Source organism: Aethina tumida, chromosome 3, assembly GCF_024364675.1.
Source record: "Aethina tumida isolate Nest 87 chromosome 3, icAetTumi1.1, whole genome shotgun sequence".
NCBI classification, from domain to species: Eukaryota; Metazoa; Arthropoda; class Insecta; order Coleoptera; family Nitidulidae; genus Aethina; species Aethina tumida.
Genome location: NC_065437.1, coordinates 11,137,851 through 11,152,300, shown reverse-complemented (window position 1 = coordinate 11,152,300; position 14,450 = coordinate 11,137,851). Strand labels below are relative to the sequence as shown.

The following is a 14,450-nucleotide window of genomic DNA, read 5'->3' as shown; positions in this document are numbered from 1 at the left end:
AGAGGAGAGCAGATGTATTTGTATTAATACTAAGTGGACTAATTCCAAAATGACTTGAAAGGGTACCACCGCAGTACCAGCAAATCATTCAAATTAGAACCCTCAAGTAGGCCCTGCCGAGAAATACGACGGCATCCTTAGCGGGATTCGTGTACAAAAATGTACTACAACAGGAATAGAACGTAGCATCGGCCTAACTGGCGTGGAACCCTGAGCGCGGCCAAGAAGGTCCTCCTGCAAGTGTAACTGGTCGCCGACGGTCGAATTAGAAATGCTAAAACATCAACAACCTCTAAACAAAGAGTTTAGCCTGCATGCAACCTTGCGTTCGGTGGCGGTCGCGATCGCTCGCAGGAGAGACGCCGCACTGCCAGCTTAGAACGACTTAGCTAAGCAACGCGAACCCACGACGGCACCGCTTTTAGTGCTTAGGCTACCAGCGCGCCGACAGAACGGCGCAAGCTCTACTCTTGTGTCCGCGAGACCGCCACTTCTTGAATGCACCGTTACGTGCGGCAATTAGCGAGCAAAATCGGGATCGCATTTGTTTTTGGGCACCACGCATCGCGGGACCCATGTGTTTCGTTTGTTTTTCTGCGTCCGCCGGCCGATCGTGTTTTTTTTTTTTCATTTGATGTTGCGCGGGTGATTTGACTTAAGGACGTTACTTGCGCACAGTGTCCTCTGGAACGAGGTGACAGTGCCGGGATTACCGGGAACACGGGTTCGGGTTTTATGGAGTGGTGGTGATTGATTTTTTTCTTTGAATTTTTTTTATTGGAACGAGTGAGTCTTGACAGGATAGGATAGAGAGTTAGGGTAGTGACAAGATTTTAGGTGATCAGTGATTGTGGTTTATTTTTGTGGCCCTTTTTTGGATTACTATTTAGGATTTTCTCTTTTTTCCAGCGCATGGATTTAAGGTACAAATTTTCTTTTTTGAAACAATAATTATTTATAAACACAAGACCTTAAATATGTTAACATAGCCTAAATAAATTTTAATGCAGATATAAAAAGGTAAACATTGAATTAAATTATTTAGTTTTGTGGTTGTAAAACTTGAATCATCCATCATCTTTAATATTTATGCATTTGTTTATAACAAGAATTGCTGTATGGTATTTCCGCGTTTTATTTTATTTCCATCACAAAAATTGTAAACATTATATTAAAACATACTGCAATAATTATTCAATTTATTTATGGGATCTATCTGATACGAAGCCAATGCATGTTTTATGCATTTTGGTGAGTTTGTGCAGAACACCATTTTATCTTATCATAAAACAAATATACTCGACATATAAAAATTAATTTACATACTTTTTAGTCATAAATTCAATAAAAATAATTATATTATTATAAATATTATAAAAATTAATACAATAAAACATCAATATCCAAATATATTTGTATACATATTAAAAATTAATACGTAAATAAAAAATAAATAAAATATACAATTTTTGTTTTCACTAATAATAATAACATTTTAATTTTGACATAATTAATATTCTTATTTATCTTTAAGGGGCATCCACAATTTTTAATGTTTATTTATTTTTTTTATTATTTTATATCAAAATAAACTTAAAAATTAATATACAAAATATACTTTCACAAAAAATACATTAGTTTATTATGTTTTTTGTAAAATGAAGAATTAGACAATTATTGTGTTATTTGATCTGAACATTCAGAGGATTTTGAAAGTTTTATTATAAAATTATATTGAATTAACTGTCACGTATCTTTAATAAATATTTTATATTTAATGAAGTAAATTTTAATTGGAGTCTAATAATTAGGTACTTAAATTTAATGTTGGCAATTTTTGGGTGTTTTCCTTTTTCTAATTCGATTGCTTATAACTATCCAATACGTAATTAATTAAATACATAATTTTTGTAAAATGAAAAATTAGACAATTATTATGTGTTATTTAACCTGAACATTCTGAGGATTTTAAAAGTTTTATTATAAAATTATATTAAATTAACTGTCACGTATCTATAATAAATATTTTAGATTTAATAAAGTCAATATTAATTGGAGTCTAATAATTAGGTACTTAAATTTCCTGTTGGCAATTTTTGGGTATTTTCCTTTTTCTAATTCGATTGCTAATAACTATCCAATATGTAATTAATTAAATACATATTATTTAATAATATACGAAAATTAATATTTAAAAGTTGTTGTAAAAAAGCCACGCCTAGTAATAAATATCTATATGGAAGATTTTGTCTTAAAACAATAAATATATCTTAATAAGAAGGTTAAATGAATGTATTAAAAATTCTTATGTTCTTTAAAGTTGTTATTACATAAAACTGTTAAATTGCCAACTTAATTAAATATATAAATAATAATTTAATAGCTTTTATGTATAACTAAAAATTTGAGTATCTTACGATAATTTTAAAACAAAAACAAATTCTTGAATCATACATTATTTTGATAATTAATAATTTGTAACTTGTTTTTTTTTTATAAATAGTCAAAATATTACTTAATTATGACATATTAGGAATGACCTTCTCTCAGTAGTTAATTTAATAATAAATAATAAAAATTAACCCCGATATAGTTTATTTTATTTGCTGTTTGTTGTCTGTAAGTTAAGTATAAAATAATAACATTTCATATCAATTAAATGTCCTTCAAATTCAAAATTTGACACAATTTTAATAAAATCTATTATTTAAAAATAATAATAAATATTTTTATAATAATTATATTAACATACATCTATAAATTGATATACATAACAAGATATATATGAAAAACAGAATAACTAAATCATTAAATTCAATGGAATTTGCGATACGACTACAATCGTATAAAGTTAAAAATATCGACTTAACTATACGGTTTTATAAAATGTAGTAATTTCAAACTGCGTTTCATTTTGATAATAATAAAATTTATAAAATCATTAAAATGTCTGGTAACAACTTTTTTGTTATTAATTATATTTTAGACAAGGATTAAGTCATAATTATATTATTTATAATATAGTAGAAAAAATGTACCAAATTGTTAATTAAATTTTAACTTTTCTATTTTATTAAAAACTATCAATTATTTTAACGTTTACCTTAAATAACTAATTATTTCTTAAATTATTTTAGAGACTTTCTTCTTTTTTTGTCGTTTCTACTTCTATTCTCATTATTTATTAATTATTTGTGTTATTAAAATGTTAATGCTTGTTTATTCCCTGATACTTTCATTTGGTGGTTTAATCAAAATATAGTAAATAGTACAGTTTCTATTGTCATTTTTGTCTGTCCTAGGACAACTGTCTGGTGAAATTTTTATTTTGTAACTTGGGGAATGCACGAATAAATTTAATGTGGATTCTGGTATGCCGAATAAATTAAGATTGTAACATAAATCAGTTTTTATTAGACAGTCGAAAATATCTGTGTCACAAAATTTTCACTCACTATCGTGAAATCGAAATTAAAAACGCAACAACAGCTTGTTCGACATTGTCATAATTTTACCAGCCATTTGATAATACACACAACTAATTTGGACGCAATTACTTTTGCTATTATTTCAACGCTTTCGTTTCCATTTCGACGACATCTGTTCGCCGACCGCCGAAAAGTAGGTAACGCAACGAAAATCTTCGTCGTCGGGGAACCCGAAAAAGTGTGTTCGCCGTGACACTGAAAACCGAACAAGTACACTTTTTACACATTTCGTACACGGTACACGTTACTTTCTCCTCCTAGTCGCCGGGCGAAAGCGGATCCGCCGCCACCGTCCAAAATTTCGGAATGCAGTTTTAACGCTCCGACGGCCACGGATTTCGGCCGACGAAAATTTTTTGATGAAAGTACGGCGGTTTCGATCACAATGCTCGGCTCAGCTTTCGTTTTTGCCGTGTATTAGTATTTCTATATTAATTAATCGAATTAACGACGGAAAGTGAGGACGGTCCATTGATGGGATCTGGATCGGTAAATTTGTGGGTACTTTCTTTCTGTATTGAAAACGAAATTTTTACTGTGCCTATTATTACGTTGAATTATGTTTTATTGAATATAAAAAAAATTTCTAATTTATTGGTCGGTGTGTAAAATTTGCGAATTCATTCGGTCATTTGAGAGTTTAATTATAAAAAACACTGATTAAAATATAATGCAACAATAAATAAAAATGGTTAGCTTTACATAAAATATCATATATTTTTAACCTTTTATTTTGAACTGTGAAATATTTGTTCGCCTTGATATTGAACTTTTAATATGTTATTTTATGTAACGCAGATATATTAATTCGTGGAATTGACATTTTAAATTTTTGAACATAAAATAAATACTTCAATGGAATTTTTTATTTACTTATGTTCATTTAATGTTTAGATAATAACTAACGTATACTAGATTCATTCAAACAGCATCTATAATTAAAATTTAATCTTTCGTTGGGGGAAATACACCTGTACTAAAATTGATACTCCTCCATCAAGGTGGGGCAACGTATAAATACCTCGGTTTTATTGCAAATCCAAAACACTTAGGATTTACCTAAAATATTTTTTTCGAATTATCATATACGATTCTATACTGTTCTTTAAATATCCAAAAAAAAATAAGAAAATACGTTTCTTAGATGTGAACTGTCTTTTGAAATGAGTATAAATAAGTAGATTGAAATAAAAAGCCCCCATTTTGAGCATTAACTTTAATTGAAGAGATTCGAGTATTTATCATGAATTGAAAATTATTCTACACATTTTTTTATGCAAATTTGAACCAGCAATAAAAAATTATTACTTTTTGAAATTTCAAAATTACCTCCTGCTAATATTGAAGGGGGGAGGGAGAAGTATCACTAATTTTAGTACTAGTGAAAAATACAGTTCTTAGTTATGCACTGTATTTGGAAAAGTCGATAATTATTATTTTGTGCCTTAACTTTAATGATGAGGCTAAGAAATTCGAGTACGGTACTATTCATCATGAATTGAAAAAAATACGTATTTTTAGATGCAAAATTTGAATCTACAATAAACAATAATAATAACTATTTAAAATTTCGAAATTACCCCTGTAGGGGAGAGTACCATTAATTTTAGCACCAGAATAAATTAAAGAAGACAGATATACTTCACAGTTATGAACAGTCTTTGAACTTTAAACAAAGATGAGTCGAGAAAACTAGAGTGCAGTACTACCTATCATGAATAAAAAAATTTACGATACTTAGATTTAAAGTTTAAATCTCAATAAAAATATGAATTACTGTTTAAAACTACCCTTGCCCAATTTGAATTTTAATCAAAAGATGTCGAGTCGAGGAAATTCTAGTACAGTACTATCTACTATAAATAAAAACAAATTGTACGTATATTTAGATGCGAAATTTGAATCCGTAATAAAAGACTAGTATTTAAAAATTGCTCCCTGCTCAACTTGAAGGGAGGAGGGAGCACTACCACTAATTTTTGCTTTATTATTTCTAAATTTTGAGCACTAACTTCAATTGAAAGATCAGTCGCGGAAACTCGTATACGGTACTATCTATTGAGAAATGAAAAAATCTTACATATTTTAGACACCAAGTTTGAATCTGTAATGAAAAATAAGGATTACTACTTAAAACTTAAAATTACCCCCTGTCCATCTTAAGTCGTACCACTAATTTTTGAACTAGTGTAAAATTCAAGAGCACTTGACAGTTGTGAACTGTCTTTAGAAATATGAATTAATAAGAAGACTGGGGTTGAAAACTACAATTTTAAACACTACCTTCAATTGAACGATGTTGAGTCGAGGAAAATCGAGTACAGTACTACTATCATAAATCGAAAAATCTATATATTTTTAAATGTAAAATTTATACGTATAATAATAAACAAAGACTACTATTTAAATCTTCAATCCGCTTGTCCAACTTGAAGGGGGAGGGAGAGTACCACTGATTTTGTAATATAATCTTAAACGGATTTACTGAGACAATTGAACAGCACAAATCCAAACTGAAATTTGTGAGCTATCATATAAAATTTAATAATATTAAATAATGATTTAGAATCACATTCAAAAAACCATCCGCACCGACAAGTCAATACGCCGTCAATAATAGAATAATATTATCAGCGCTTTACGCTGATTCATTCTAAAAATAAACTCGTAACATTAAATAATAGTTTATGCGTAAAACTGTCGGCGATAATTCATTTATCGATTCATTGTGGAAGTGTTATTATGAAGGACGAATATGTTCCAAATCGGCAAGCAATTCATTGCTGTTGCTCAAGGTCTCTGGCAAATTGGCACAAACTACAACACAACACTAAACAACAATGTTATAAAAAAATTCATAATTTATGACCGTTGTTTACTATTCGGAAAGCTTTTTCGACAACGTAACCGTTGCCTTCGTTCGTGGTGCCATTCAAGTGTGTTGCCACATGTTTTACCATGTCTATTTTAAGCACGTGATATGGGATAAGGTGTTTGGAGAGTTTGGACGATATAAAAAACTAGAACTATTTTTGTAAATAATGGTTGTAGCTCATTTGTAATAATTAAAAGGTTGCGGAGTGCCAACTATGTTTTGGCTAATTGAAAGGGTATCACTGCCAAAACGGTCATTAACCCCTAGTATTTTTGTTATTGCGTTCATGATTTTTCATCATGAAATTCCTACAAAAAAAAATTGGCTGATTGGCCTGGTGCTTTTGTCCGGTATTATTACGATCCTTTCACCGAATAAGTAATCGATTTCGCCTCATACTTCAGCCAAGGTCCCATCCTTGAACACTTACCAGTTAAAAAGGAAAATAGATTGATAGGTTTAATAATAAACATCCACTTTTCCGGCTGGTACTCACAAAAAGTGGAACAAATTTTGAGAGGCTTACAATTTACTACAAGTTAGCTACGACGTTTTGTTTTATGTTAATGAAAATTTCCGACAATTAGTGATTAAGAAGGATAAAACGATGTTTGCCGTCACGGATTACCACAACTGAAATTACAAAGTAATAACTTTCAAAGCACGTCGCCAGGCTGCGAATAGGGGACACGACATCGGAAAATGAAAAACAAAATAATAAAAGTTAAAAGCGCGAAGGTGAAATGTATTCACAACATCAAACAAATATGCGTAATTACTAAATAAACTAAAACTAAAAATATCCCGGCCTCTGTCTCAGATTTATAGTACGACACGGGGATAAGGAAGTGGGTAATTGTTTTTCCTTCTGTCACATGCAATTTTTGGAACATTAATTAAGTTAGGTGGATCCGCAAATGCGTCAATCGATGGTCAACAGTTACAAAGCCATCGCGTCGGATTGACGAGGTGGTAATGGCTTCCGCGGTTCACTTTTTTCCAATGCAATGCGGGTACTATGACATTTTATCGTTTTCAATGAATGACAAATCGAGTGGATGGCGAGCAAAAAACAATTTAAATGACTGTTGTTGGACCTTGGCTCCAGTACAAGCGATGTGTCAGTCCGTTCCAAGGCAAACAGTAACGACATGTTCAGCTACTTAAAATTTTTCAGGACTAGCACGACCAAATCAGTGTGATCACCAAGGAAATATGAGGTTGGAGGTTTGCCAAAATTAATAATTTATTTCATATCAAAACAATTAAAAAAATCACAGATTTCAATTACGGGGGACATTATCTTATTATCGAAGTCAGCTGCTTGATTAGTAGCTCCATGTCTTGAGACTCTTCCGTTTGGTTTAGGGTTTTGATTACAGCCACGTGCTCGCCTCTCATCACAATTTGTTCGACGTACCTTTGGCAAATTTCAAACCTTTTTGTGGTCTTTAGAACTGTGACTTTTGGAGGCTCCAACTTATAAGGCACGTTTACTTTTAATGTTTCTGAAATTTGTTTAGTTTAAGTTCAATACTCGATTGGAATGAAAAAATTACCTGTTGCATATGTTTTCCTTTTCTTCGGCCGAATCCAGTATTCAGTCACATCCTCCATGGCTAAATTCCACTGCTTGTCAAAAGCCACGAGGTAGGCAATGCAAAATCCTCGAAGGCCCCAGGCAAATCTCGTCCAAATCTGTGTTAAAAATAAACACAAAATTATGCTAGAGTTCCGCTAAGCGTATACTAAAAGAAGTAATGAAAATAACAGTTGTTGCCCCGTAGCCATAAAATTAGTGCAATAAAGTTCCTTTGCTTCCTGCACCATGTCGATGCATTCAAGTTTATTTACCCCGACCGATTACAAACAGGTACACATATTTTATAACATGCATTTCTCCGTGTAATGACGAAAGTGAAATCACAGCCGCAATTTTCCTTTTTCAATTCTCGTGCGACGTCACCACATCAATACGGAGCCCCATTAAAAAGACTTTCATTAGGTCCGCTATTATTGCTTGACCATAGTTTAATAATGATAATAATAATAATAGGAAAAACACAATCTCAATTAACAATAAAACTTGGTTTTCAAAGCAAAAGTGCGCGTGCAGATGTTGCCGAGGACGCGCCGAGATGTTGGTCTCCCCGTTTCAGTCGCTGCGACTCAGGCCGATCCGATCAGTCAACTTTCTCCGGCTAAAAAGTGAATGTAGTGTTGTATGTGTGATTTTCTAATGTTTATGCAGGAGATTTGGCTCCGGACCGACCATAAATTTTAATTCGTCCTACGAAATGATGTTTTTTCGATTTTCCCCTCTATTTAACATCTAGATTTACTGAAATTACCCACACTTAAACGTGTTTTTTATGGAAAAAAGCTGAAAGATTCGCTCTAGTAATAGTAAGCCACAATTTGATTAGTCACTTTAGTTGGTGCAATCGAATACTTCTATTATGTTACTAGTTAATACTGATTGATTTCAATGAAGACATGTTGAAATTACCGAAGATATTTAGTTTCTATTATTTTTTACGAAAAACCCCTTAGATTAGTGAATGGAGAAAGTGCTGAAGCCTCTGAAAGGTGATAGTTTATTGATCGTCGCAAAATGTCAGTACTCCTTTATAAATGCATCAACATGATGATTATCGTAAACTGTTTCCATATTAAAATAAAAATTTAATTCGTTTTCGATCTCAGAAAACGTGACTACTTGTTTCAAAGATGTAAACAGTTAGAGATTAGATATTATGCATTTACTCCACTTAATTATTTTGTCATTTTTTGTTTAAATACTTAATTATAAGTTTCATAATGTTTTCGCTCGTAGTAACCGTCATTATCTGCTTCAATTTTATTGTATAATAATGGCAACATGCATAGACCTCTGCCGTTTACAACTTACTGTTTATTTGTTTATTTATTTCCTGCATTTATACAGAATGGCCAAACGTATTCGTTAGAATTTTATCGCGAATGAAAAAAGGAATTTATTTGAAAATTTTTGGATTTTTAAATACTACATATAACTGCAAATAATGTGGCTATACTATATCCTATACCTAAACCTAATAGTTATTGAGTTATTGATTTTTTTTTTTTTTTGAATTTTCACAGATTAATGGTCTAATCAAAATGTCTGTAAAGCCCACAATTTTGATGGTGGGAAGCTCATTCTTTGCATACATGTTAAGCAAAGACTATCCCATATGAAGCCATTTTTAGTACTTCCAAATTTTATACTTTATTACGTTTAATTATGTACATCTTAAAACTTAATTTTGATATTTTCAACGCTCTGTTCTAGTATAATTAAATTGAATGTTGCATCACTTTTCGATTATATATTGATTGAATTCCCTATATATAAAATGCAATGAGATTTTATCAAAAATTAAACGCAAATAACGAACACCCTGTATATAATTTGGGAGTATTAATAATAGCTCCTTATAGGATAGTCCTTAGTTCACATATATGCCCAAGATAAAGTTTTCAGCATCGAAATTGGTGGTTTTACAGAGACATTAGTTAATTCGATGTGTTAAAATATTTGGAAAAACTCTTAATACTATTTGATTTAGGTATAGGACACGGTATAAACATTTTGTTTGCAATTATATTTGGAATTTATAAATCCAAAAATATACAGGGTGTTCCAGTGAAAATAACAAATTTATTAATGTTTTAAGATTAAACATAAATAACGATCCTCTTGTATAAAATTTGTAAATATTAATAATGCCTCCTTATAGAATAGTTTACATATATGCCCAAAATGAACTTTTTAGCATCGAAATTGGCGGTTTACAGACATATTAGTTAGACTCTCAATGTGTCGAAATATTTGGAAAAATAATAATAATTCAAAAATTATTGGATTTGGGTATATGAGATGGTATAGACATTTTACATTATGCGAATTTAAATAGCAGGGTGTTCCATGAAAATAACAAAATTGATGTTAAAGCGGAAATGAAATAAATTAGAATAGCAGCTCAAGTCAAGTCAAGTTAAAATTGTTATAAAAATTTCAAATCAATACATTTTCCCCTTCTTTATGAATTTAAAATAAGCTAAATTTTAGGTGAAAATTTGACCAAAATTATTTTTTTATATGGGAATATTTTCACCTTTTGCTGGTTAAAATATTTTAAATTATTAAAACAATAATGTGATCAGCTTAATTGAATTTAGTATAAAATAACATTTGTTGAAGTGTTAAATGAAAATATTTACTACAAAGAACTTGTAAATATTTTAATAATGTGCATATTGAGTTTCTTTCTAATTAAAACCAGACAATAAATTTTCACCAATGGCCATCGGCACATTCGCTGATTAAAACACATAATTCTAGAGATTCGTGGGATAAAATCCAGAGATTAATATGTTTTACAACGACGTCGTATTGTTGTTGTTTACAACTACACCCAGAGCCTCTAATGACACACTTTCAATTCTTAAAATATTCAACACCTTTCTATTTAAAACACATCAATGCTTAATTCTTTATTAATAATCCAGCAATTTGGTTCCTGTTATACAACATTACATGGACGCTGACCAGTTTACTACTAATAGCAATTTTGTTAGTAGAAAGAGAAATTTTGATTTGTGCACGTGTTTTATCTAAAAGCGAAACTACCTCTTAATAATTACAACGAAATTTTTAGTGAAACTGCAATGTCATGGTCCAGTTAAATGAAACATGAAATTTAAGGTCATTAAGTTCAGTGGCGGCGTAACAAAGTTTCCAAGTGAAGTTCAAGTAACTAGTTTTAAAGTACATTCGGCAAAATAATTTATGAAGCCTTATAAGTCAATGGCTTGAGGAGTTATACCATTGATAGATGTAACAAAGTCCTATGTTGTCCTATGCAAAATTATGAAATATAATTAACGATTACAGAACCGCAACAGCAAAAAAACTGAGAATAACATCCTTCCATTAAATCAACTGTAATTCGCTTTCGTTGTATGTTAGATGATGCCTTTCTTCTCCGATACACAATAGTTTGGAACAATGAAACTGTTGTTTTATTTTAAACAACTAAATTTCAGCCATGACTAGACATTGTGGTGTTTAAAATAATGGTGCATCTGCGTAATTAAATTATCCACTTACGTCGACGTAATAAAATCAAATCCGAAGTGTCCGCGTTCATTTTCACTTGCCACAAGAGTGCGTCGTGCTATAACAATAATTATGGAAAGTCGATGATTATGGTCTGATGTGCAGATGGTTTTTAACTTGCGATTTTATTTCAGACATGCGGAAATTGCCTCACTCGCACTTTTTCTTTGTCCGACAATCGTGGTCTAGTAGAAAATGGTGAAAGTGAATGTTTTTCTTAATTTTGGAGCTGCCACAATAATATCGATTACATCGATCAAAGGCCCTTCACTGTTTGAATACAATCAGTTGCCTCTGGTACTTTTTATGTGAAAGTTGGAATCGAATTTTTCGATGGAATCCCTGAAGGATTTTGATGACTATCTGTTCTCAGGCACTACTATACATTTAAGTGAAGATATACTATTTTAAAAAAATCTCTACAATGAATTTGAATAAGAACAAAATAATTAATATTACAAGATTTTTCTATTTAATACATGTTCATATGAATCCCTGTGATAGCAAATTGAAGAATTTTATCTTTTTCAATGTTTAATCAAATATCATAAATACATAATATTAATTGACAAATTGGAAAGAATAATTGATTTTTATGTCAATAAAGTCAACACTTTTCCTTATAAGCTGTGCTTGGAGTTCTTGAAATTCAAATATATTTTTATATGTCTATTCGAGAAGAAGTTTCTTAGATTTTGCTGGCGACTTTCATTATTTGACCATCTTGTACATTCACAATTATTTTGTAGTTTTTTTGATAATTGGAAGACTTGATAAGTCAAATACTTTTCCTTATAAGTTGTGGTTGAAGTTCTTGAAGTTCAACTCTAGTTAAACAAAGTAAAATATATTTTTTCTATGTCTATTCAAGAAGAAGTTTCTTAGATATTGCTGGCGACCTTCACTATTTGGCCATTTTGTACATTCCCTATTATTTAGTAATTTTTTTGATAACTATAAGGCTTGATGAGTCAAAGACTTTTCCATATAAGTTGTGGTTGAAGTTCTTGAAGTTCAACTCTAGTTTAACAAAAGAAAATATATTTTTTCTATGTCTATTCGAGAAGTAGTTTCTTAGATATTGTTGGCGACCTTTACTATTTAGCCATCTTGTACATTCCCTATTATTTAGTAGTTTTTTTGATAACTAGAAAGCTTGATAAGTCAAAGACTTTTCTTTATAAGTTGTGGTTGGAGTTCTTGAAGTTCAACTCTAGTTAAACAAAGTAAAATATATTTTTTCTATATCTATTCAAGAAGTACTTTCTTAGATATTGCTGGCGACCTTCACTATTTGGCCATTTTGTACATTCCCTATTATTTAGTAGTTTTTTTGATAACTAGAAAGCTTGATAAGTCAAAGACTTTTCTTTATAAGTTGTGGTTGGAGTTCTTGAAGTTCAACTCTAGTTAAACAAAGTAAAATATATTTTTTCTATGTCTATTCAAGAAGTAGTTTCTTAGATATTGCTGGCAACCTTCACTATTTGGCCATTTTGTACATTCCCTATTATTTAGTAATTTTTTTGATAACTATAAGGCTTGATGAGTCAAAGACTTTTCCATATAAGTTGTGGTTGGAGTTCTTGAAGTTCAACTCCAGTTAAACAAAGCAAAATATATTTTTTCTATGTCTATTCGAGAAGTAGTTTCTTAGATATTGCTGGCGACCTTCACTATTTAGTCATCTTGTACATTCACAATTATTTTGTAATTTTTTTGATAACTGGAAGACTTGATAAGTCAAAGACTTTTCCTTATAAGTTGTGGTTGGAGTTCTTAAAGTTTAACTCCAGTTAAACAAAACAAAATATATTTTCTCTATGTGTATTCGAGAAATAGTTTCTTAGATATTGCTGGCGACGTTTACTATTTGACTATCTTGTACATTCCCTATCATTTAGTAATTTTTTTGATAACTAGAAGGCTTGATAAGTCAAATACTTTTCCTTATAAGTTGTGGTTGGAGTTCTTGAAGTTCAACTCTAGTTAAACAAAACAAAATGTATTTTTTCTATGCCTATTCCAGAAGTAGTTTCTTATATATTGCTGGCGACCTTCACTATTTGGTCATCTTGTACATTCACAATTATTTTGTATTTTTTTTTTTTGATAACTTGAAGACTTGATAAGTAAAAGACCTTTCCTTTTAAGTTATGGTTGGAGTTCTTGAAGTTCAACTCTAGTTAAACAAAACAAAATGTATTTTTTCTATGCCTATTCCAGAAGTAGTTTCTTATATATTGCTGGCGACCTTCACTATTTGGTCATCTTGTACATTCACAATTATTTTGTATTTTTTTTTTTGATAACTGGAAGGCTTGATAAGTCAAAGACTTTTCCTTATAAGTTGTGGTTGGAGTTCTTAAAGTTCAACTCTCGTTAAACAAAACAAAATATATTTTTTCTATGTCTATTCGAGAAGTAGTTTCTTAGATATTGCTGGCTACCTTCACTATTTGGCCATCATGTACATGTACAATTATTTTGTAGTTCATTTGATAAATCAAACTTTTGCCCTTTCAATTGACATCGAAGGTGTTATGGAAGTTCAGTTTAAGCAAACTAATTATTTTTTTTCCTATGTCTGACCGAGTAATTTTCTTCACTTTTCTTCAAACATTTTATTTAGTTCCAGGCCCAAATCAGATACGAACAAAGTACGAATGAGCAACACCTCCAGCAATTACTGAAATTAGCAACATTTTATGCGATATGAAACGAGTCATAAATCAAGGAACTGCAATTAATATAAAATTTCCATCAGACATAACCCCGCCACGAGACGAAATCTTGACATTTAACAAAACGGCATTCGCGGCAACGGCCAGACGCAACGCGACCGCCGTCGCAAATTCGCGCTAGCGGTTGCATCGCTGAAACAAACCGTGCCCCCGAGTGCCGGTATTAAATCAGCACGAAACTGTACCGATCAGGTGGTACC

The 14,450-nt window shown here is 31.0% G+C and overlaps 2 protein-coding genes across 2 annotated transcripts in view; one reads left to right on the top strand and one right to left on the bottom strand.

The window, feature by feature from the left end:
- The first annotated feature begins 424 nt into the window (after positions 1–424).
- Positions 425–14,450, top strand: part of LOC109604748 (ecdysone-induced protein 74EF) — a 194,849-nt gene continuing 180,823 nt past the window's right edge. Inside the window, exon 1 of the mRNA XM_049964080.1 lies at positions 425–923. The gene's annotated coding sequence lies outside the window, so the exon portion shown is untranslated. The remainder of the gene's footprint in view (positions 924–14,450) is intronic.
- The window catches only part of LOC109600364 (U7 snRNA-associated Sm-like protein LSm11), a 28,665-nt gene continuing 21,799 nt past the window's right edge, over positions 7,585–14,450 (bottom strand). The window contains exons 3-4 of the mRNA XM_020016510.2: positions 7,923–8,061; positions 7,585–7,871 (exon numbers count right to left, since the gene is read on the bottom strand). Of these exons, the coding sequence (XP_019872069.1) occupies positions 7,663–7,871; positions 7,923–8,061 (348 nt within the window). The 3' untranslated portion in view covers positions 7,585–7,662. The remainder of the gene's footprint in view (positions 7,872–7,922; positions 8,062–14,450) is intronic.